Source organism: Oncorhynchus mykiss, chromosome 25, assembly GCF_013265735.2.
Source record: "Oncorhynchus mykiss isolate Arlee chromosome 25, USDA_OmykA_1.1, whole genome shotgun sequence".
NCBI classification, from domain to species: domain Eukaryota; kingdom Metazoa; phylum Chordata; class Actinopteri; order Salmoniformes; family Salmonidae; genus Oncorhynchus; species Oncorhynchus mykiss.
In genome coordinates, this window is record NC_048589.1 from 13,730,830 (window position 1) to 13,756,866 (window position 26,037).

At 43.1% G+C, this 26,037-nt stretch overlaps 1 protein-coding gene across 4 annotated transcripts in view; it reads right to left on the bottom strand.

The window, feature by feature from the left end:
- Positions 1-26,037, bottom strand: part of eipr1 (EARP complex and GARP complex interacting protein 1) — an 82,853-nt gene that overhangs the window by 48,877 nt on the left and 7,939 nt on the right. For all 4 annotated transcript variants that reach the window (XM_036962853.1, XM_036962854.1, XM_036962856.1 and 1 more), the window contains one exon: positions 15,167-15,299. In XM_036962853.1, coding sequence (XP_036818748.1) covers positions 15,167-15,299 — 133 coding nt within the window. The remainder of the gene's footprint in view (positions 1-15,166; positions 15,300-26,037) is intronic.

The window sequence follows — 26,037 nt, forward strand, 5'->3', positions numbered from 1 at the left end:
AAAATAATCCATGACGTGGAAGGTGTGGCACTAACCTTCTACGGAGTTTCCTTATTTTCCAGAGAACACAAGAGCCCAGAGTTAATTCTCACACAAGACATGGGGTATCATTTAACGGATATACCACTAGAAATGTGCCGCTAGAAATGTGTTTAATATCCACTGAAGTAGCTAGTAAGTTTACTATATTGAACAAAAATATAAAACGCAACATGTAAAGTGTTGGTCCCATGTTTCATGAGCTGAAATAAAAGATCCCAGAAATGTTCCATATGCACATAACGCTTAATTTGTTTCCATCCCTGTTAGTCTGCAATTCTCCTTTGCCAAGATAATCCATCCACCTGACAGCTGCTTAAACAGCATGATCATTACACAGGTGCACCTTGTGCTGGGGACAACAAAAGGCCACTCTAAAATGTGCAGTTTTGTCACACAACACAATGTCACAGATGTCTCAAGATTTGAGGGAATATGCAATTGGCATGCTGACTGCAGGAATGTCCACCAGAGCTGTTGCAAGATAATGGAATGTTAATTTTTCTACCATAAGCCTCCTCCAACTTCGTTTTAGAGAATTTGGTAGTACGTCCAACCGGCCTCACAACCGCACACCACGTGTAACCACACCAGCCCAGGACCTCCACATCTGGCTTCTTCATCTGCAGATTGTCTGAGATCAGCTACCCGGACAGCTGATGAAACTGAGGAGTATTTCGGTCTGTAATAAAGCCCTTATGTGGTGAAAAACAAATTCTGAATGCCTGGGCCTGACTCCCAAGTGGGTGGCCCTATTGCCCTCCCAGGCCCACCCATGGCTGCGCCGCTTGCCCAGTCATGTGAAATCCATAGATTAGGGCCTAATTAATTTTTTTCAATTGACTGCTTTCCTTATATGAACTGTAGCTCAGTAAAACTTGAAATTGTTGCATGTTGCGTTTATATTTTTGTTCAGCATAGATAGCTACAATAGTTACCTTGGTAACCAACCAAACAGACTTGCTATCTTAGCCCCCCAACCATCAGTCCTTGCATGCAATTATGAAAATCGAATTCAACAACACCAGTAAAGTTTTAAATTCAACTTTTGCTTCCAAAAGCTGCTCAAACAAAGAACATATAAGTATTAATTTCCTAGCCATTGAATAATACCGTGCATTACACAACGAGTGGGTCATATCCTGAATGCTGATTGGTTAAAACCACATTCCAGCCAGTGTCTATTTCACAAGTTACCACTGGCTAAATCCATTGTCTCATCAGCTCAGCCAGGCAATGTATATACTAGGTCTACACTGTAAAAAGCATCTAGACATGATCACCCATTTGTTTTAGACTAACATTTAGTTTTCAACAGCGGAGATTTGTAATAACCTTGCTGTCTGTCTCTCAGACATTTTCAACATTGTTTCAATATTGCAATTCGATATCCAGCTGTCCCATAGTAATGAATGTGTCGGGAGTCAGGACGAGACAGACAGGCTGGCAGCTCTTCTCAGCCAGTCGAAATCATGAATTAGCATCATTTTAATGGATCTATACAAAGAAATGTGAATATAAAAACACAGAAATACAGATAGTTTGCGGTCATTCCAGCTTCAGTTTGAAGTCATTATGTTAGCTGTGTAGTTGGCCATCTCTTCTGAACAGTGGCCTGGCAAGAGAGCAAATGTTCTATGCCAGGCAAAATTGCACATCATTAGCTCGTTATGGATGTATCCCACCCAAAATCACTAGAAAAGGCAAATTAAGCTACTTTGCTGTTATTCTGGCTGCACTGTTTGCCGTGACTGTGTTTGGTAGCTAGCCGTGACTGTGTTTGCTTGGTAGCTAGCCAACTGTGGCTAAGCCATCATGGAAACGGAACATTTAGAATGAACGCGTCCATAGACTTGCAACAAAAATACTTAACAACTGGGTCGCATCTTTGGCAACCGAACCGAGAGAACGCATGTCGGCCAGAATATATTGGTAACCCGTTGTATAAAAGTGATAACGCCTTCGAAGCCGGTGTTCGGAGGATATATTAGCACGGTTTGCCGGACCGAGACACTGGCTTTAAATATTGCACGCTCTAGTGTGCCCTTCAAGCAAATTAGAAATGAGTATTCAACAATGCCACGGTATAAATGCCTATCTCACTTGACTCGCTCCTGCTCTAACTACTCACTATTATTTTCAAGCTTCAAGTATTTATGTCACGTGCACAAGTAGAATGAAATGCATATCTTGCAAGCTCAAAACCCAACAATGCAGTAATCAATATCAATGTAGTACTACAAATAACATAAGGTAGAACAAAAACACAATAAATAAAAATAAGAAATAATAACACGAGAAGTAAGTAAGCTACACAAAATACTCTGCGGGATGTCATGTGCCTTTTACGGAGGAGTGGCTTCCGTCTGGCCACTCTACCATAAAGGCCAAATTGGTGGAGCGCTGCAGAGATGGTTGTCCTTCTGGAAGGTTCTCTTATCTCCACAAAGGAACTCTGGAGCTCTGTCAGTGACAGTCGGGTTCTGGGTCACCTCCCTGATTAAGGCCCTCTCCCCCGATTGCTCAGGTTGGCAGGACGGCCAGCTCTAGGTAGTTCTTGGTGCCTAGAAGGCCAGCATCCCAGATTCGCCTCTTCACTGTTGACGTTGAGACTGGTGTTTTGCGGGTACTATTTAATGAAGCTGCCAGTTGAGGACTTGTGAGGCGTCTGTTTCTCAAACTAGGCACTCTAATGTACTTGTCCTCTTGCTCAGTTGTGCACTGGGGCCTCCCACTCCTCTTTCAATTCTGGTTAGGGCCAGTTTGCGATGTTCTGTGAAGGGAGTAGTACACAGCATTGTACGAGATCTTCAGTTTCTTGGCAACTTCTCACATGGAACAGCCTTCATTTCTCATAACAAGAATAGACTGTCTAGTTTCATAACAAAGTCCTTGGTTTCTGGCCATTTTGAGCCTGTAATCGAACCTAAAAATGCTGATGCTCCAGATACTCAACTAATCTAAAGAAGGCCAGTTTTATGGCTTCATAAATCAGTTTTCAGCTGTGCTAACATAATTGCAAAAGGATTTTCTAATGATCAATTAGCCTTCTAAAATTATAAACTTGGATTAGCTAAAACAATGTGCCATTGGAACACAGGAGTGACAGTTGCTGATAATGGGCCTCTGTAAGCCTGGGTAGATATTCCATAAAAAACATAAGCCGTTTCCAGCTACAAAAGTAATTTCCAACAATAAAAATGTCTACACTGTATTTCTGAACAATTTGATGTTATTTTACTTGACAAAAATGTTAGCTTTTCTTTCAAAAACAATAACATTCTAAGTGACCCCAAACTTTTGAACAGTAGTGTATGTACAGTGGGGCAAAAAAGTATTTAGTCAGCCACCAATTGTGCAAGTTCTCCCAATTAAAAAGATGAGAAAGCCCTGTAATTTTCATCATAGGTACACTTCAACTATGACAGACAAAATGAGAGAAAAAAATCCAGAAAATCACATTATAGGATTTTCAATTAATTTATTTGCAAATTATGGTGGAAAATAAGTATTTGGTCAATAACAAAAGTTTATCTCAATACTTTGTTATATACCCTTTGTTGGCAATGACAGAGGTCAAACGTTTTCTGTAAGTCTTCACAAGGTTTTCACACACTGTTGCTGGTATTTTGGCCCATTCCTCCATGCAGATCTCCTCTAGAGCAGTGATGTTTTGGGGCTGTTGCTGGGCAACACAGACTTTCAACTCCCCCCAAAGATTTTCTATGGGGTTGAGATCTGGAGACTGGCTAGGCCACTCCAGGACCTTGAAATGCTTCTTACGAAGCCACTCCTTCGTTGCCCGGGCGGTGTGTTTGGGATCATTGTCATGCTGAAAGACCCAGCCACGTTTCATCTTCAATGCCCTTGCTGATGGAAGGAGGTTTTCACTCAAAATCTCACGATACATGGCCCCATTCATTCTTTCCTTTACACGGATCAGTCGTCCTGGTCCCTTTGCAGAAAAACAGCCCCAAAGCATGATGTTTCCACCCCCATGCTTCACAGTATATAAGGTGTTCTTTGGATGCAATTCAGCATTCTTTGTCCTCCAAACACGACGAGTTGAGTTTTTACCAAGAAGTTATATTTTGGTTTCATCTGATGATATGACATTCTCCCAATCTTCTTCTGGAACATCCAAATGCTCTCTAGCAAACTTCAGATGGGCCTGGACATGTACTGGCTTAAGCAGGGGGACACGTCTGGCACTGTAGGATATGAGTCCCTGGCGGCGTAGTGTGTTACTGATGGTAGGCTTTTGTTACTTTGGTCCTAGCTCTCTGCAGGTCATTCACTAGGTCCCCCCGTGTGGTTCTGGGATTTTTGCTCACTGTTCTTGTGATCATTTTGACCCCACAGAGTGAGATCTTGCGTGGAGCCCCAGATCGAGGGAGATTATCAGTGGTCTTGTATGTCTTCCATTTCCTAATAATTGCTCCCACAGTTGATTTCTTCAAACCAAGCTGCTTACCTATTGCAGATTCAGTCTTCCCAGTCTGGTGCAGTTCTACAATTTTGTTTCTGGTGTCCTTTGACAGCTCTTTGGTCTTGGCCATAGTGGAGTTTGGAGTGTGACTGTTTGAGGTTGTGGACAGGTGTCTTTTATACTGATAACAAGTTCAAACAGGTACCATTAATACAGGTAACGAGTGGAGGACAGAGGAGCCTCTTAAAGAAGAAGTTACCGTTCTGTGAGAGCCAGATATCTTACTTGTTTGTAGGTGACCAAATACTTATTTTCCACCATAATTTGCAAATAAATTAATTAAAAGTCCTACAACGTGATTTTCTGGATTTTTTTTCTTCTCATTTTGTCTGTCATAGTTGAAATGTACCTATGATGAAAATTACAGGCCTCTCATCTTTTTAAGTGGGAGAACTTGCACAATTGGTGGCTGACAATACTTTTTTGCCCCACTGTATAGAGTACTAGTCAAAAGTTTGGACACACCTACTCATTCAAGGGTTTTCTTTATTGTTTTTTACTATTTTCTACCTTGTAGAATTATAGTGAAGACCTCAAAACTATGCAATAACACATATGGGATCATGTAGTAACCAAATCAAAATATATTTTAGATTGTTCAAAGTAGCCACCCTTTGCCTTGATGACAGCTTTGCACAGTCATTGTATTCAGTCATTGTATTCGTATTGAAGGAGTTCCCACATATGCAGCACTCCATCACTCTCCTTCTAGGCCAAATAGCCCATACACAACCTGGAGGTGTGTTAGGTCATTGTCCTGTTGAAAAACAAATGATAGTCCCACTAAGCCCAAACCAGATGGGATGGCGTAGCGCTGCAGAATGCTGTGGTAGCCATGCTGGTTAAGTAAGTGTGCTTTGAATTAAAAAATAAGAATCACTGACAGTGTCACCAGCAAAGCACCCCCACACCATCACACCTCCTCCTCCATGCTTCACGGTGGGAACCACACGCGGAGATCATCAGACGCGGAGATCAACCACATGCGGAGATCATCAGGGAGACTTTTATCTCCCTCACCAACTTCAAACATCTGCTATCTGAGCAGTTAACCGATCGCTGCAGCTGTACATAGTCTATCGGTAAATAGCCCACCCATTTTTACCTACCTCATCCCCATACTGTTTTTATTTATTTACTTTTCTGCTCTTTTGCACACCAATATCTCTACCTGTACATGACCATCTGATCATTTATCACTCCAGTGTTATTAACCTGCAAAATTGTAATTATTCGCCTACCTCCTCATGCCTTTTGCACACAATGTATATAGACTCCCCCTTTTTTTTTTTTTTTTTCTACTGTGTTATTGACTTGTAAATTTTTTACTTACTCCATGTGTAACTTTGTGTTGTCTGTTCACACTGCTATGCTTTATCTTGGCCAGGTCTACCTGGTTAAATAAAGGTGAAATATATATATATATTTTTTTAAATCCATTGACCCACTCTGCGTCTCAAATTTGGACTCATCAGACCAAAAGGACAGATTTCCACCAGTCTAATGTCCATTACTCGTGTTTCTTGGCGCAAGAAAGTATCTTATTATTATTTGTGTCCTTTAGTAGTGGTTTCTTGGCAGGAAATCCACCATGAAGGCCTGATTCACGCAGTCTCCTCTGAACAGTTGATGTTGAGATGTGTCTTGCTTGAACTCTGCAGCATATATTTGGGCTGCAATTTCTGAGGCTGGTAACTCTAATGAACTTATCCTCTGCAGCAGAGGTGGGTCTTCCTTTCCTGTGGCGGTCCTCATGAGAGCCAGTTTCATAATAGCACTTTGTGGTTTTTGCAACAGCACTTGAAGAAACTTGAAAAATTACTTACATTTTCCGGATTGACTGACCTTCATATCTTAAAGTAATGATGGACTGTCGTTTCTCTTTGCTTATTTGAGCTGTTCTTGCCATAATATGGACTTGGTCTTTTACCAAATCGGGCTATATTATGTATATCAACCCTACCTTGCTACAACACAAGTGATTGGCTCAAACGCATTAAGAAGGAAAGAAATTCCACAAATTGACTTCAAAAAGGCACACCTTTTAGTCGAAATGCATTCCAGGTGACTACCTCATGAAGCTGGTTGAGAGAATGCCAAGTGTGCAAAGCTGTCATCAAGATAAAGGGTGGCTACTTTGAAGAATCTCAAATATATCTCGATTTGTTGCTACATGATTCCACGTGTTATTTCATAGTTCGATGTCTTCACTATCATACTACAAAAAAATAGTAAAAATAAAGAAAAACCTTGGAATGAGTAGGTGTGTATAAACTTTTGACTGGTACTGTATATATTTGCGCCCATCTCAGTGAACTAATCCATTGCGGAGGCCTAGACTAAAAGACAATGTATGCTTGATTAAAAAATGTGGTAGGAGGCCTCATATGGAGGGTGTGAAGCAATTGCGGAGTCTCCAGAGGCATGCAGAGGCCAAATCGAGTATATCCATGCCCCTCCCGAATTGGTTGACGGTAGGTGGGGGCGGTACATAAACACAAACTCAAAATCACTTTCTTGACAACAGCTCTGCACTGCTCCGCGAAACGCAATAAGTAGGAATGCCCTGACTTCTGCTGAGGCCATATCACCGTAAATGCTGCACGGCCAATGCACACGTCAGATTGACCATGCGCCCAGATGCAATTCTCACTCCAGAATGCGCTATCTCCCGCCAATTAGTGCACATTCATTGCTTCATAACTTCCTTGTGTGATTTTTTTTGCGTTTGATTGTGAGTGTATATCAATTCCCTAATACATATATCACCAGTAGTACATGACCGTTAACTCCTATAATTGTTTTATCTACAATGTTTGTTACTTTGTTCACGGTAATTTATTTTAATGCATTCAATATTATTATTCCAGTCTTCCTGTTCTCATTGTCGGAGTGGACACATTGTTTGCAGAGCGCACAACCTATTCTACACTTGTGAGAAAAAAACTTTGGGTTTATTTAATTCCATTTACGAGTTCTGCCAATTTAGTTATTGTATTTTGTTTGGAGCGCTCCTGTCAATGTTGAGTAAGGACGCGCACGCATAGAAGTAGGCCTGCGCGCAAATGTAGGCGTATAATGTGCCTATTTGGGCATCTGATAGTGTTTGTGATTGCCTTAACGGACCACCACTAATGACGTGTGGAGCTTCTCAAATTAATGTTTTCTTCACCTCAAAACAGCAAGCAAACCGTCTGTTTTTACGTCCATTGAGAATTACAATAGTTTACAATATTGAACATTCCATACAAATAAAGGCATTTTAATTAATTATATGAAGAGTGCCTTGGTCCTCCTTTCTTTTTAATGTCCAATTCACCCCTTTTACCAAAGAGCACCTTCTGTCTACCAAATTGTCCGTAGTAGCGCTTCCCTTCCTCCTCTTTCTACTAGTTCCTTAATGTATTTGAAAAAACTTTCCAACTCTCCCTTTCGATAACCACAGCGTGTAAGGGGAAAATGTTATGCTCTGATCCAGTGGAAACTTCATAAAGTAGGCTTCTTATCAGTGCTCGACTTGGACTGAAATAGGTTCCGGTAGTGATTTTGGGTGCTGGAAGGTACGGTTTAAACCCGCTAAACACCAGTCTCAACGTCAACAGCGAAGAGGCGACTACGGGATGCTGGCCTTCTAGGCCAGTCTGAGATATGGCTTTTTCTTTGCAACTCTGCCTAGAATGCCAGCATCCCAGAGTCGCCTCTTCACTCACTGACGATGAGACTGGTATTTTGCAGCACCCGATGTCACAGGAAGGCCAAAAAGATCAAGGACAAAAACTACCCGAGCCACTGCCTGTTCACCCCGCTATCATCCAGAAGGTGAGGTCAGTACAGGTGCATCAAATCTGGGACCGAGAGACTGAAAAACAGCTTCTATCTCAAGGCCATCAGACTGTTAAACAGCCATCACTAACGTAGAGTGGCTGCTGCCAACATACAGACTCAAATCTCTTACCACTTTATTACATTTAACATGGGATTTAATAAAGGTATCACTAGTCACTTTAAATAATGTCACTTTAATAATGTCTACATATCCTACATTACTCATCTCATATGTATATACTGTATTCTATACCATCTACTACTGCATCTTGCCTATGCCACACGGCCATCGCTCATCCGTATATTTATATGTACATATTCTTATTCATCCCTTTACATGTGTGTATAAGGTAGTCGTTGTGAATTTGTTAGATTACTTGTTAGATATTACTGTACTGTCGGAACTAGAAGCACAAGCATTTCGCTACACTCGCATTAACATCTGCTAACCATGGGCTCGTGAGTAAGCATTTCACGGTAAAGTGAAATTAAATTGGATTTGAGTTTGTCTCCCAGTGTTTGCTGGAAAGCAGATAACCAGGTTTTTCTTTAGGAATTCCCCTGTGCTTAGCTCTACTGACAAGCATACCCATAACATGATGCAGCCACTACAATGCTCGAAAAGGAGGGAAGAGGCATTGTCGTGCCCTCTTCACAACTGTGTTGATGTATTTGATCTGTCACAGACTAAAAAAAATCGACTGCTGAACATTTTTAAATGTGTATTTTTCCCATATATAGACACCCTATGTGTTTTAATAAAATCAACTATGTGCAGTATTGTTTTGGTGCCTTATTGCGAATGTTTTGGAATATTTTTATTCTGTACAGTCTTCCACTCTGTCATTTACGTTAGTATTGTGGAGTAACTACAATGTTGTTGATACATCCTCAGTTTTCTCCTATCACAGACATTAAACTCTGTAACTGTTTTAAAGTCAACATTGGCCTCATGGTGAAATCCCTGAGCTGTTTCAGTCCTCTCCAGCAACTGAGTTAGGAAGGACGCCTGTATCTTTGTAGTAACTGTGTGTATTGATACATCATCCAAAGCATAATTGATAACTTCTCCACAGTGTATTTAGCCTCAGTTTCATCAGCTGTCCGGGTGGCTGATCTCAGACAATCCTGCAGGTGAAGAAGCCAGTTGTGGAGGTCCTGGGCTAGCGTGGTTACATGTGGTCTGCGGTTGTGAGTTCTGGATGGATGTACTGCTAAATTCTCTAAAACGACATTGGAGTTAGCTTATGGTAGAGAAATGACTGCATGCTCCCAAGTGGCACAGCGGTCTAAGGCACTACAGACACCCTGGTTCAAATCCAGGCTGTATCACAACTGGTCGTGATTGGGTGTGTCATCTGGGTTTGGCCGGTGTAGGCAATCATTGTAAATAAGGATGTTATTAACTGACTTGCCTAGTTAAATAAAAGTTAAAAAGTGCACATTCTTGCATACCAATTGCACACTCCCTCAAAACTTGAGACATCTGTGACATTGTGTTTTGTGACAAAACTGCACATTTTAGAGTGGTCTTTTATTGTCCCCAGCACAAGGTGCACCTGTGTAGTGATCATGCAGTTTAAGCAACTTTTTGATATGCCACAACTGTGGATGGATTATATTGGCAAAAGAGACATGCTCACCAACAGGGATGTAAACACATTTGTGCACAAAATTGGAGGGAAAGAAGCTATTTGGGCGTATGGATATGTTCTGGGATTGTTAATTTCAGCTCATGAAACATCGGACCAACACTTCACATGTTGCGTTTATATTATTGTTCAGTATACATTGCCAATTCTTTGGATATATCCATTATAATGATCCTGATAAATTAATTTGCCTGGCTAAGAGAAGCTGTTAGTCTCGTCATGTTCACACGCAGGGCAGATTAAGTTTATGAACGCCTGGCTGGGCTGTGGGACAGTGGAAGCACATTTATACTTACAATAGAATTTTGCGGGAATTATCATGAATAACTCCCTGCTATCAACCAATCAGCATCCAGGGTTCAAACAACCAGTTTTATAATTGAGTTTATACCATGGCATGGCATTGTTGAATACTCATTTCTGATTGGCTTGTATGGCATTGTAGAGCGTAAATTATTTATTTATAATGCAAGTTATAATTCAATGGCTATGAAATTAATTCTTACATGTTCTATGCTTGAGCTGCTTTTGAAAGCGAAAGTTGAATTGAAAGCATTATCGGCAATAGCAAGTTGATGGTTTGGTTAGCTAAGCTGGGAGCTAAACTAGCAAGACTGTTTGTTTGGTTATCAAGTAAACTTGCTAGCTGCCTCCCGAGTGGCGCAGTGGTCTAAGCAGAGATCCTGGTTCGAGTCTGGGTTGTGTTTCGGAGGACGCACGGCTCTCGACCTTCGCCTCTCCCGAGTCCGTACGGGAGTTGCAGCGATGGGACAATTGGATACCACGAAATTGAGGAGAAAAAGGGCAAAAAAATATAGAATAATAAAATTGCTAGCTACTTTAAAAATATATATTTTACCTTTATTTAACCAGGTAGACTAGTTGAGAACACGTTCTCATTTACAACTGCGACCTGGCCATGATAAAGCAAAGCAGTGTGACAGACAACACAGAGTTACACATGGAATAACATAGAATAAACAATAAACAAGTCAATGACACAGTAGAGAAAAGAAAGTCTATATACAGTGTTTGCAAAAGGCATGAGGAGGTAGGCAATAAATAGGCCATAGGAGCGTAGAATTGCAATTTTAGCAGATTAACACTGGAGTGATAAATGAGCAGGTGATGTGCAAGTAGAGATACTGGTGTGCAAAAGAGCAGAAAAGTGAGTAAAAACAGTACGGGGATGAGGTAGGTAGATTGGGTGGGCTATTTACAGATGGACTATGTACAGCTGCAGCGATCGGTTAGCTGCTCAGATAGCTGATGTTTAAAGTTGGTGGACGAAATATAAGTCTCCAGCTTCAGTGATTTTTGCAATTTGTTCCAGTCACTGGCAGGAGAGAACTGGAAGGAAAGGCGGCCAAATGAGATGTTGGCTTTGGGGATGATCAGTGAGATATACCTGCTGGAACGTGTGCTACGGGTGGGTGTTGTTATTGTGACCAGTGAGGTGAAATAAGGCAGAGCTTTGGTGGCGTGAGTGAAGGAGGCTTTGTTGCGAAATAGAATAGAGTCTGGAAGGAGAGTTTACAGTCTTGCCAGACACCTAGCTATTTATAGTTGTCCACATATTCTAGGTCAGAACCGTCCAGGGTGGTGATGCTAGACGGGCGGGGGCGGGCAGCGAACGGTTGAAAAGCACGCATTTGGTTTTACTAGCATTTAAGAGCAGTTGGAAGCCACGGAAGGAGTGTTGTATGTCATTGAAGCTTGTTTGGAGGTTAGTTAGCACAGTGTCCAAGTAAGGGCCAGAAGTATACAGAATGGTGTCGTCTGCGTAGAGGTGGATCAGGGAATCACCCGCAGCAAGAGCGACATCATTGATATATACAGAGAAAAGAGTCGGCCCGAGAATTGAACCCTGTGGCACCCCCATAGAGACTGCCAGAAGACCGGACAACACGCCCTCCGATTTGACACACTGAACTCTGTCTGCAAAGTAGTTGGTGAGCCAGGCGAGGCAGTCATTAGAGAAACCAAGGCTATTGAGCCTGCCGATAAGAATACGGTGATTGACAGAGTCGAAAGCCTTGGCCAGGTCTATGAAGACGCCTGCACAGTACTGTCTTTTATCGATGGTGGTTATGATATTGTTTAGTACCTTGAGGGTGGCTGAGGTGCACCCGTGACCGGCTCGGAAACCGGATTGCACAGCGGAGAAGGTACGGTGGGATTCGAAATTATCAGTGATCTGTTTATTAACTTGGCTTTCGAAGACCTTAGAGAGGCAGGGCAGGATAGATATAGGACTATAGCAGTTTGGGTCTAGAGTGTCACCCCCTTTGAAGAGGGAGATGACCGCAGCAGCTTTTCAATCTTTAGGGATCTCGGACGATACGAAAGAGAGGTTGAACAGGCTGGTAATAGGGGTTGCAACAATGGCGGTGGAATAATTTTAGAAAGAGAGGGTCCAGGTTGTCTAGCCCAGCTGATTTGTATGGGTCCAGGTTTTGCAGCTCTTTCAGAATATCTGCTATCTGGATTTCAGTGAAAGAAAAGCTGGGGAGGCTCGGGCGAGTAGCTGCGGGGGGGTGGAGCTGTTGGCCGGGGTTGGAGTAGCCAGGAGGAAGGCATGGCCAGCCGTAGAGAAATGCTTATTGAAATTTTCGATTATCATGGATTTATCGGTGGTGACCATGTTACCTAGCCTCAGTGCAGTTGGCAGCTGGTAGAAGATGCTCTTGTTCTCCATGGACTTTACAGTGTCCCAAAACTTTAGTTAGAGCTACAGGATGAACATTTCTGCTTGAAAAAGCTAGTATTTGCTTTCCTGACTGACATTTCGACAATGAAATATGTTAAATTATATGAATGCTGATTGATAGTATATAAGACCGTGTACCACAGGTATGAGCAAAAATGTATTTTCTGCGTTCTAATTACGTTGGCAATAGCAATAGGGAACCTCAGGGGTTTGTGTTATATGGCCAATATACCACGGCTAATGGCTGTATCCAGGCACTCCGTGTTGCGTCGTGCAAAAGAACAGCCCTTAGCTGTGGTACATTGGCCATGTACCACACTCCCTCATGCTTTATTGCTTAATTATAGCCCTGGTATAAGTGGGATAATTAACTCGGGGCTAGTGCGTCGTGGAACCTTCTACGTCATACATTATTTTCCAGAGAACGCATAGCCCCTTGTTGATTATCTCTTGTATAATAGTGAGTAGTTAGAGCAGGAGCTAGTCACAGAAATAATATTCATAAATATACATTTTGTGTGTGACATGCATGTGTCTGTCTACAGTGGGGTGGTCTGGTCTCTGTGCTCTAACGGGAGCTGTCATCGTGTGAGCTGAAGCATGTAGAGCCCAGCTGACAAGAGAGACAGAGAGAGAGAGAGAGAGAGAGATGGAAAGAGAGAGAGTGAGAGGGAAGGAGAAAGAGAGAGAGGGAGAAAGAGAGAATAAGAAAGACAGAATGAGAGACTGTGGCCCTCTCTCCCTCTGGTGTCTGCTGCCCCTAGAGGCCTACCCTGGCCTCCACACCTCCCTGTTCTCGCAGTCTCTCGTCGCTGTCTACCACTGCACCCTATGCCACGTTCGCACCCTATGCCACGTTCACACCCCAACCACACCACCTCCACAAGAGACAGCCTATCTTCTCAGATCAGATAGTGGATAGAAATGAATTTGCCTCAGCAGCAGCAGTAGTGACTTAGTAGGTAAAATTGGGGCATATGATCTTCACTCCTCCACTGCGCTTCTCTTTGACTGGGGCTGCTCCATTAGATTGGATGTAATGGCAATTACATTTCTCTTTTGAACTGCACACTGACATATCGTGTATCACAGCCTTGTTTTCAATGCATCTCTCCCGGTCTCTCTCTTCAAAACGGCAGTACATCCAGAGGTGATTTAGATTGTCACCAAGGCCAAAGGCATTCATCTAATGAACTTAGAAATTTAATTACATTTTTTTCTTCTCTCTCTCGTCCAAATAGTCATGTTCCTTTAGATTTTTAATTGCCTCGTGGCAACTGTTGGCAGAAGGAGTGTGAGGGAAATGTGACATGTTACTTTAGCATAATTGCTAGCGTGAAATTGTTGGGAGCATGGTGTGAGTCTGGCCTTGTATGTCGTGTGTGTGTGTGTGTGTGTGTCCTATCTAGGCCATGGACAGGGGTGGACATGGCTGGCCAACAGGGTTCTTACTGTCTTGCCTAGATGGCTACCTTAAATAACATCCTTTCAGGTCAAGACAGAATTCAGTAGCTATACCTTATGGGACCCTTAGTTTTTCCTTTACACATGACTTCAGCAGCAAAAACTCTGGCCCCTATTTGTGAGAGAGACTAGTGACATAAAGACAGGAAAAAAAGACTGAAAAAAGAAGGGAGAGATAAGAGAGAGGCAGGAAGACAGACGGAGAGAAAGAAAAGGAGAAGGAGAGATAAGAGAGAGAGAGGCAGACAGACGGAGAGAAAGAAAAGGAGAAGGAGAGAGGCAGACAGATGGAGAGAAAGACAAGGAGAAGGAGAGATAAGAGAGAGGCAGACAGACAGAAAAGGAGAAGGAGAGCTAGAGAGAGAGGCAGACAGATGGAGAGAAAGAAAAGGAGAGAGAGAGAGGCAGAGAGGCAGACAGAGACGGAGAGAAAGAGAGGCAGACAGACAGAGAGAAAGAAAAGGAGAGAGAGAGAGGCAGAGAGGCAGACAGACAGACAGAGAGAAAGAAAAGGAGAGAGAGGCAGACAGACGAACAGGCAGGCTGAAAGAAAAGGAGAAGAGAAGAAAGGGACAAGATGCAACGGGAGTGTGTGAGTGTGTTAGTGAGAGAAGAAAGGGACTTGATACAACGGGAGTGTGTGAGTGTGTTAGTGAGAGAAGAAAGGAACGAGATACAACGGGAGTGTGTGAGTGTGTTAGTGAGAGAAGAAAGGGACTTGATACAACAGGAGTGTGTGAGTGTGTTAGTGAGAGAAGAAAGGGACTTGATACAACGGGAGTGTGTGAGTGTGTTAGTGAGAGAAGAAAGGGACTTGATACAACGGGAGTGTGTGAGTGTGTTAGTGAGAGAAGAAAGGGACTTGATACAACAGGAGTGTGTGAGTGTGTTAGTGAGAGAAGAAAGGGACTTGATACAACGGGAGTGTGTGAGTGTGTTAGTGAGAGAAGAAAGGAACGAGATGCAACGGGAGTGCGGAAGCCTCACTTTTGTTGTAGCAGGTCGACAGCACGGCTTTATCTGCAGGACTGGCGCTGATGTGCCATATCTCCCCTGCCTGGTGCAGCAGGACGCTCTTACTAATGATGTTATTCTCATCATCAAAGTCAATGATGTGGATCTGTGGGAAGGAGAGAGAAAGAGAGGTGGGGAGGGGAGAGGGAGGGAGAGCGAGAGAGAGAAACAGAGAGAGGTCGACAGCACGGAAACAGAGAGAACGAGAGCAGTGAGGAAGAGGTTGGAATGAGCTCCTCTTCCGTCATCTCTCACCAGTCACCCTAACCCTCAACAATTCAAAGCACCCCTCACTTCTCACAAAAAAAGTTTAATATGACAGTAAATGCATTCTTAACTTCACACACCCACTGTGTTTTTTTGTATTGATTTCCCCTTCAAAGCAGTGATTAAACTCCCCTTCAGAACTTGGGTTAGATTCATAGGAGAGATTCACATGTCTAATAAAGGTCCGATAGATGAAGATCGATCAAATCTAGCTCACCACACTTCACAGCATATGATAACTAATATGTGAAACATGAAAGCAGGGAGGGGTCACTCTCTGTGAAATCAGTAAAACATGACTGCAGTAGTGATGGTCATGTGACATCCTTTTGCTCCAAGGTAGGCCTTTTAGTGAGACAGGCTACAAGGAGAGTTAAAAGCATTGAAACTCAGATATGGTGGATATTGGACAATGGTTGACAGGTGTTGTGAAGCCAAAGCTTCCTGTTTAATTGATTCCAGATTGTCTAACAGCCATAAAGTTACACCATATATACAAAAGTATGTGGACACCTCTTCAAATTAGTGGATTCGGCTATTTCAGTCATACCTATTGCTGACAGGTGTATAAATTCGAGCACACCGCCATGCAATCTCCATAGACAAACATTAGCAGTAGATTGAAAGTCACTGAGCTCTTCAGTAAGGCCAATGTGGCCCCATCACACACCTTTCCAATATGTCAGTTCATCAAATTTCTGACCTAGTAGAGCTGACTTGATTAACTGTAAGTGCTGTTATTGATGCTTCGAGACGTTTCCACTTCACAACGGCTCAGCCGCAAAGTGGTAGGCCACACGAGCTCATAGAACGGGACCATCGATGGCTGAAGTGCGTAAAAATTGTCTGTCCTCGGTTGCAACACTCACTACCGAGTTCCAAACTGCCTCTGGAAGCAAATCATCTGGAGCTTCATGAAATGGGTCTCCATGTTCGTGCACCCGCACACAAGTATAAGATCACCATGAGCAATGCCAAGCGTCGGCTGGAGTGGTGTTAAGCTCGCTGCCATTGGACCCTGGAGCAGTGGAAACGTGTTCTCTGGACTGATGAATCACGCTTCACCATCTGGCAGTCCAACGGACTAATCTGGGTTTGGCGGATGCCAGGAGAACGCTACCTGCCACAACGCATAGTACCAACTATAACGTTTGGTGGAGGAGGAATAATGATCTGGGGCTGTTCTTCATGGTTTGGACCCTTCTAGTGAAGGGAAATCTTAACGCTACAGCATACAATGACATTCTAGACAATGACTTCTAACTTTGTGGCAACAATTTGGGGAAGGCCTTTTCGTGTATCAACACGACAATGCCCCAGTGAACAAAGCGAGGTCCATACAGAAATGGTTTGATGAGATCGGAGCCCTGACCTCAACATCATCGAGCACCTTTTGGCTGAATTGGAACGCCGACTGCGTGCCAGTCCTAATCGTCCAACATCAGTGCCCGACCTCACTAATGCTCGTGGATGAATGAATGCAAGTCCCTGCAGCAATGTTCCAACATCTAGTGGAAAGCCTTCCCAGAAGAGTGGAGGCTCTTATAGCAGCAAAGGGGGGACCAACTCCATATTAATGCCCATGATTATGGAATGAGATGTTCGATGAACAGGTGTCCACATAGTTTTGGTCATGTAGTGCATCTTGGCAACCTCTTAAAGGTCAGCAGAACACAACGTTAGCATCACAATTGAAAACGTTGGCCCAATTTATGCAAGCAAGCAGTGTGCAGGAAGTTGGGACCTCTTGATTTGACTTAGGCTTGATTTGACTTAGGCTTATTTGAATTTACCATTCTGGAAATCTTTGATTTACGGATGTCGGATCTTAACTTGATCACTCTTTTGTCGCAGAGAATGTTCCTGCTGCATCAAGAATTTCAAATGAGCCTTGAGAGTCCCTAAAAAAGAGCAGTTGTCTTTCTCTCCATGCGGGGGCAGTCGAGTCATTGGGATCAGGATTTGCTATCAAAATCATTTTCTCTCTCGCTCGCTCAAACACTATAGACCTTAAAACATTAAACATGGATCTGAAATGCAGCCATACGCGTCAACCATCATTTTATACAGCTTAATAACACAAGATAGATATTGGTCTCCACTGGGCCATGACATAGAAGTGTCAAGTGTATGGGTAAGGTCAAAATTACCTTCAATCGTGGCATGCAGTAGTTTAGCGGTTCGGGCTGCGGCCTTCACTGCAGCTGAGCACATACAGTACAAGCCTACCGTGTATGCAATGGTTGCAATTGAGATCAGCTGTGCGTGTGAATTTAGCCGTGTTGATGGTTTAACGAGACATCTGGCGATAATATAGTGCCATCGATGGTTTCAATAGGCCCCTTGTTATTTGATAATATTCCAATACGCTACATTCTGTAGGCTACCTGTTAGCCTATCGATTGTCAATTAATGAAAGGTGTGAAAAGCCATAATAGGCTACTGGGTTTCCCTGGCTGAGTTTATCAGCTGATTTGGGCCATCCGTTGATTGGCAGATGTAGGCCTACTGTAGAACGATAACATTTCCTTCAGTGTGGATGTCGTTCACGTTTTATAGATAGGCTATGCATAATTTGTCAGTATATACTCACAAATATAAATGCAATATGTAAAGGGTTTTATTTCATGAGCTGAAATAAAAGATCAACAAAATTCTCCATATGCACATTATACCCGTTAGTGAGAATTTCTCCTTTGCTAAGATAATCCATCCACCTGACAGGTGTGGCATATCAAGAAGCTGATTAAACAGCATGATCATTGCATAGGTGCACCTTGTGCTGGTGACAAAAGGCCACTCTTTAAATAGGCAGTTTTGTCACATAACACAATGCCACACATCTCAAGTTAAGGGAAAGTGAAATTGGCATGCTGACTCCAGGAATGTTCACCAGAGCTGTTGTCAGATAATTTAAAGTTCATTTCTCTACCACAAGCTGCTTCCAACCTCGTTTTAGAGAATTTGGCAGTACGTCCAACTGGCCTCATAACCGCAGACCATGTGTACATGTATGGCGTTGTGCGGGCGAGCGGTTTGCTGTCAACGTTGTGAACAGAGTGTCCCGCCAGTGGGGTTATGGTATGGGCAGACATAAGCCATGCACAACAAAGACAATGGCATTTTATCAATGGAAATTTGAATGCACAGAGATATCGTCATGAGATCCTGAGGCCCATTGTCGTGCCATTCATCCGCCACCATCACCTCATGTTTCATCATGATAATGCACGGCCCCATGTCACAAGGATTTGTACACAATTCCTGTAAACTGAAAATGTTTCAGGTCTTCCATGGCCTGCATACTAACCAGACATTGTCACCCATTGAGCATGTTTGCGATGCTCTTGATCAACATCCACGACAACATTCCACAATCAACAGCCTGATTAACTCTATGTGAAGGAGATGTGTCGCGGTGCATGAGGCAAATGGTGGTCACACCAGATGTGGACTGGTTTTCTGATCCAAGCCTCACATTTTTTAAATAAAGGTATCTGTAACCAACAGATGCATATCAGTATTCCCAGTCATATGAAATCCATAGATTAGGACCTAATGTATTTATTTCAATTGACTGATATCCTTATATGAACTGTAACTCTGTAAAATCTTTGAAATTGTTGCATGTTGAGTTTATATTTTTGTTCAGCATAGTTGTGGTCTTCGATGTGGATCCAAAGACTATTTCGATTGAGCTGAGACACTTTTATTTGATGTGTAAATTATCAGACTATAAATGCATTTCAACTTCTGGACCTAAGTAGGCTCAGGCTGGTTACAATATAGCCCAGCATTGGGGACTAACTCGTGAGGCTTGTAGCCGGAGCGTGCTGCTTAGACCACTGCGCTATGGCAGTTCACAGCACTCTTGAAAGCACTAACAAAACTAATGATACATAGGCACATCGTTTTTTAAATTATTTTGTTTTACATAGTCCCAACCTTAACCACTCTGAAGTATTGCCTAAACTGAAATGTATTTGTCACATACACATGGTTAGCAGATGTTAATGCGAATGTAGCGAAATGCTTGTGCTTCTAGTTCCGACAATGCAGTAATAACCAACGAGTAATCTAACCTAACAATTTCACAACAACTACCTTATACACACAAGTGTAAAGGAATGAAGAATATGGACATCAAAATATATGAATGAGTGATAGTACAGAACGGCATAGGCAAGATGCAGTAGATAGTATCGGGTACAGTATATACAGTGGGGCAAAAAAGTATTTAGTCAGCCACCAATTGTGCAAGTTCTCCCACTTAAAAAGATGAGAGAGGCCTGTAATTTTCATCATAGGTACATTTCAACTATGACAGACAAAATGAGGGGAAAAAAATCCAGAAAATCACATTGTAGGATTTTTTATGAATTTATTTGCAAATTATGGTGGAAAATAAGTATTTGGTCACCTACAAACAAGCAAGATTTCTGGCTCTCACAGATTTCTGGCTCTCCTCTGTCCTCCACTCGTTACCTGTATTAATGGCACCTGTTTGAACTTGTTATCAGTATAAAAGACACCTGTCCACAACCTCAAACAGTCACACTCCAAACTCCACTATGGCCAAGACCAAAAAGCTGTCAAAGGACACCAGAAACAAAATTGTAGACCTGCACCAGGCTGGGGAAGACTGAATCTGCAATAGGTAAGCAGCTTGGTTTGAAGAAATCAACTGTGGGAGCAATTATTAGGAAATGGAAGACATACAAGACCACTGATAATCTCCCTCGATCTGGGGCTCCACGCAAGACCTCACCCCGTGGGGTCAAAATGATCACAAGAACGGTGAGCAAAAATCCCTGAACCACTTGGGGGGACCTAGTGAATGACCTGCAGAGAGCTGGGACCAAAGTAACAAAGCCTACCATCAGTAACACAATACGCCGCCAGGGACTCAAATCCTGCAGTGCCAGACGTGTCCCCCTGCTTAAGCCAGTACATGTCCAGACCCGTCTGAAGTTTGCTAGAGAGCATTTGGATGATCCAGAAGAAGATTGGGATAATGTCATATGGTCAGATGAAACCAAAATATAACTTTTTGGTAAACACTCAACTCGTCGTGTTTGGAGGACAAAGAATGCTGAGTTGCATCCAAAGAACACCATACCTACTGTGAAGCATAGGGGTGGAAACATCATGCTTTGGGGCTGTTTTTCTGCAAAGCGACCAGGACGACTGATCCGTGTAAAGGAAAGAATGAATGGGGCCATGTATTGTGAGATTTTGAGTGAAAACCTCCTCCCATCAGCAAGGGCATTGAAGATGAAACGTGGCTGGGTCTTTCAGCATGACAATGATCCCAAACACACCGCCCGGGCAATGAAGGAGTGGCTTCGTAAGAAGCATTTCAAGCTCCTGGAGTGGCCTAGCCAGTCTCCAGATCTTAACCCCACAGAAAATCTTTGGATGGAGTTGGAAGTCCGTGTTGCCCAGCAACAGCCCCAAAACATCACTGCTCTAGAGGAGATCTGCATGGAGGAATGGGCCAAAATATCAGCAACAGTGTGTGAAAACCTTGTGAAGACTTACAGAAAACGTTTGACCTCTGTCATTGCCAACAAAGGGTATATAACAAAGTATTGAGATAAACTTTTGTTATTGACCAAATACTTATTTTCCACCATCATTTGCAAATAAATTCATTAAAAATCCTACAATGTGATTTTCTGGGGTTTTTCTTCTCATTTTGTCTGTCATAGTCGAAGTGTACCTATGATGAAAATTACAGGCCTCTCATCTTTTTAAGTGAGAGAACTTGCACAATTGGTGGCTGACTAAATACTTTTTTGCCCCACTGTACATATGAGATGAGTAATGTAGGGTATGTAAACATTATATAAAGTGCCATTGTTTAAAGTGGCTAGCAATACATTTTTCATCAATTTTTCCATTATTAAAGTGGCTGGAGTTGAGTCCGTATGTTGGCAGCAGTCACTCAATGTTAGTGGTGACTGTTTAACAGTCTGATGGCCTTGAGATAGAAGCTGTTTTTTTTTTCTCTCGGTCCCTGCTTTGATGCACCTGTACTGGCCTCGCCTTCTGGATGATATCGAGGTGAACAGGCAGTGGCTCGGGTGGTTGTTTTCCTTGATGATCTTTATGGCCTTCCTGTGACATCGGGTCATGTAGGTGTCCTGGAGGGCAGGTAGTTTGCCCCCAGTGATGCGTTGTGCAGACCTTACTACCCTCTGGTGAGCCTTACAATTCTGGGCGGAGCAGTTGCCATACCAGGTGGTGGTACAGCCCGACAGGATGCTCTTGATTGTGCATCTGTAAAGGTTTCTGAGTGTTTTTGGTTAACTAGCCAAATTTCTTCAGCCTCCTGAGGTTTTACGAGGCGCTGCTGCGCCTTCACCACGCTGTCTGTGTGGGTGGACCAATTCAGTTTGTCCACGATGTGTACGCCGAGGAATTTAAAACTTACTACCCTCTCCACTACTGTCCCGTCGATGTGGATAGGAGGGTGCTCCCTCTGCTGTTTCCTGAAGTCCACGATCATCTCCTTTGTTTTCTTGACGTTGAGTGTGAGGTTATTTTCCTGACACCACACTCTGAGGGCCCTCACCTCCTCCCTGTAGGCCATCTCGTCGTTGTTGGTAATCAAGCCTACCACTGTAGTGTCGTCTGCAAACTTGATGATTGAGTTGGAGGCGTGCATGGCCACGCAGTCGTGGGTGAACAGGGAGTACAGGAGAGGACTCAGAACGCACCCGTGGGGCCCCAGTGTTGAGAATCAGCGGGATAGAGATGTTGTTACCTACCCTCACCACCTGGGGGCAGCCCGTCAGGAAGTCTAGTACCCAGTTGCACAGGGTGGGGTCGAGACCCAGGGTTTCGAGCTTGATGACGAGTTTGGAGGGTACTATGGTGTTAAATGCTGAGCTGTAGTCAATGAACAGCATTCTCACATAGGTATTTCTCATGTCCAGATGTGTTAGGGCAGTGTGCAATGTGGTGTCGATTGCGTCGTCTGTGGACCTATTGGGGCGGTAAGCAAATTGGAGTGGGTCTAGGGTGTCGGGTAGGGTGGAGGTGATGTGGTCCTTGACTAGTCTCTCAAGCACTTCATGATGACGAAAGTGTGTGCTACGGGGCGGTACTCAGTTACCTTAGCTTTCTTGGGAACAGGAAATAATGGTGGCCCTCTTGAAGCATGTGGGAACAGCAGACTGGATTGATTGAATATGTCCGTAAACACACCAGCCAACTGGTCTGCACAAGCTCTGAGGACGCGGCCGGGGATGCCATCTGGGCCAGCAGCCTTGCGAGGGTTAACACATTTGTTAGGTGTTTTACTCACGTCGGCTGCAGTGAAGGAGAGTCCGCAGGTTTTGGTAGCAGGCCGTGTCAGTGGCACTGTATTGTCCTCAAAGCGAGCAAAGAAGTTGTTTAGTCTGTCTGGGAGCAAGACATCCTGGCCCACGACAGGGCTGGTTTTTCTTTTTGTAATCCGTGATTGACTGTAGACCCTGCCACATACCTCGTGTCTGAGCCGTTGAATTGCGACTCTATTTTGTCTCTATAATGACGCTTAGCTTGTTTGATTGCCTTGCGGAGGGAATAGCTACAGCTGTTTATAGCTGTTTGTATTCGGTCATGTTTCCGGTCACCTTGCCCTCATTAAAAGCAGTGGTTCGCGCTTTCAGTTTTGCGCAAATGCTGCCATCAATCCACAGTTTCTGGTTTGGGAATGTTTTAATAGTAGCTGTGGGTACGACATCGCCGATGCACTTGCTAATAAACTCGCTCACCGAATCAGCGTATTTGTCAATGTTGTTGTTTGACGCAATGCGGAACATATCCACGTGATCGAAACAATCTTGAAGCATGGAATCAGATTGGTCGGACCAGCGTTGAACAGACCTGAGCGCGGGAGCTTCCCGTTTTAGTTTCTGCCTATAGGCTGGTTGCAACAAAATGGAGTTGTGGTCAGCTTTTCCGAAAGGAGGGCGATAGGGCCTTATATGTGTCACGGACGTTAGAATAACAATGATCCAGGGTTTTACCAGCCTTGGTTGCACAATTGATATGCTGATAGAATCTGAGGCTACAATGAAGGCTACAATGAATGCAGCCTCAGGATGTGGTTTCCAGTTTACATAGAGTCAAATGAAGTTCTTTCAGGGCCGTCGATGTGTCTGCTTGGGGGGGAATATACACGACTGTGATTATGATCGAGTGAGCCATGTTTCCGTGAAGCAAAGAACGTTACAGTCTCTTATGTCTCTCTGGAATGCTACCCTTGCTCAGATTTCATCAACCTTGTTGTCAAGAGACTGGACATTGGCGAGTAGTATGCTCGGGAGCGGTGCACGATGTGCCCATCTCCGGAGCCTGACCAGAAAACCGCCTCGTCTGCCCCCTTTACGGCATCGTTGTTTTGGTTCGCCGGCTGGGATCTGATCCATTGTCCTGGGTGGTGGGCAAAACAGAGGATCCGTTTCGGGAAAGTCGTATTCCTGATCGTAATGATGGTGAGTTGATGTTACTCTTATATCCAATAGTTCCTCCCGACTGTATGTAATAAAACCTAAGATTACCTGGGGTACCAATGTAAGAAATAACACGAAAAAAAAAAAAAAACTGCATAGTTTTGTAGGAATGCGAAGCGAGGCGGCCATCTCTGTCGTCGCCAGAAGTTGTTTCTGTTTTAACCCTGTAACCACGCAGAATTAATGCAGCAATAGACATTCATCCATGAGTCAAAAGGCAGTTGGCTGGATTCAAACTCATGCCGACAGGCATAGGGCCTGTGTGTACAGGGGTCAGTAGTGTAAACACTGGGCCATGCGGTCACTGAGGAAACTGATAATTTATCCTGCCTATTGCTTGCCTTTAACATATAAAAAAAAACATGTAGCCCCTACAAATACAGTGCCTTGAGAAAGTGTTCATACCCCTAGTCTGTGTTACAGACTGAATTCATAATGCATTAAATACATGTTTTTTCTCTCACCCATCTACAGACAACACCCCATAATGAAAGTGAAAACATGTTTTTAGAAATGTTTGCAAATTTATTGAAATACAGAAATATCTAATTTACATAAGTAATCAAACCCCTAAATCAATACTTTGAAGAAGCACCTTTGGCTGCAAATATTTGTCCATTATTCTTAAAAAAAGTTCTTCAAGCTCTGTCAAGTTGATAGTTGAACATTGCTCGAATGCCATTTTCAAATCTTGCCACAGATTTCTAAGCCTATTTAAGTCAAGACTGTAACTAGGCCACTCGGGAACATTCAATGTCATCTTGGTAAGCAACTCCAGTGTTGAATTGGCCTTGTCCTGCTGAAAGGTGAATTAATCTCCCAGTGGTCTGTGGAAAGCAGATTGAACCAGGTTTTCCTCTAGAATTTTGCCTGTGCTTATAGCTGTATTCCGTTTCTTTTTAGCAATAAAAGAAAACTCCCTAGTTCTTGCCGATGACAAATATGAAGAGCGTTACTCCGTGATGTGTTGGATTTGCCCCAAACATAACACTTTGCATTCAGGACAAAAAGTTACCTTCTTTGACACATTATTTGCAGTATTCCTTAAGTGCCTTGTTGCAAACAGGATGCATGTTTTGGAACATTTGTATTCGGTACAGGTTTCCTTCTTTTCACTCTGTCATTTAGGTTAGCATTGTGGAGTAACTACAATGTTGTTGATACATCCTCAGTTCTCATAGCACAGCCATTAAACTCTTAACTGTTTTAAAGTCACCATTGGCCTCATGGTAAAATCCCTGAGCAGTTTCCTTCCTCTCGAACAACTGAGGTAGGAAGGATGCCTGAAATTTTGTAATGACTGGGTGTATTAATACATCTTCCAAAGTGTAATTAATAACTTCACCATGCTCAAAGGGATATTCAGTGTCTGCTTTTTTAAATTTTTACACATCTGCCAATCGGTGCCCTTATTTTCGAGGCATTGAAAAACCTCCCTGGTCTTCTCTGTGCTTGAAATTCACTGCTCAATTGAGGGACCTTACAGATAACTGTATGTGTGGGTTACAGAGATGAGGTAGTCATTCAAAAAATAATGTTAACCACTATTATTGAAAACAGAATGAGTCCACGCAACTTATTATGCGATTTGTTAAGCACTTACTTAGGCTTGCCATAACAAAGGGGTTGAATACTATTTGCCTCAAGACATTTCAGCTTTACATTTTGTATTCATTTCTAAAATGTTCTATAAACAAAATTCCACTTTGACATTATGGGGTATTGTGTGTGTTACGGTGCGTGAATGAGGACCCAAAAGCGAATTAACGTAAACAGAGCTTCTTTAATAACAAAACATAGGTAGGCTCAGATGGACCGGCAGATTCCGACAGGACAGGACAAGGTTGCAGCAAACATGACGATAGTCTGGTTCAGGCATGAATAACACAAACAAGAATCCGACAAAGACAGAAACAAAAACAGAGAGAGATATAGAGGACTAATCAGAGGGAAAAAGGGAACAGGTGGGAAAAGGGGTGACGAGGTAGTTAGGAGGAGACAAGGAACAGCTGGGGGAAAGAGGGGGAGAAAAGGTAACCTAAAACGACCAGCAGAGGGAGACAGGGTGAAGAG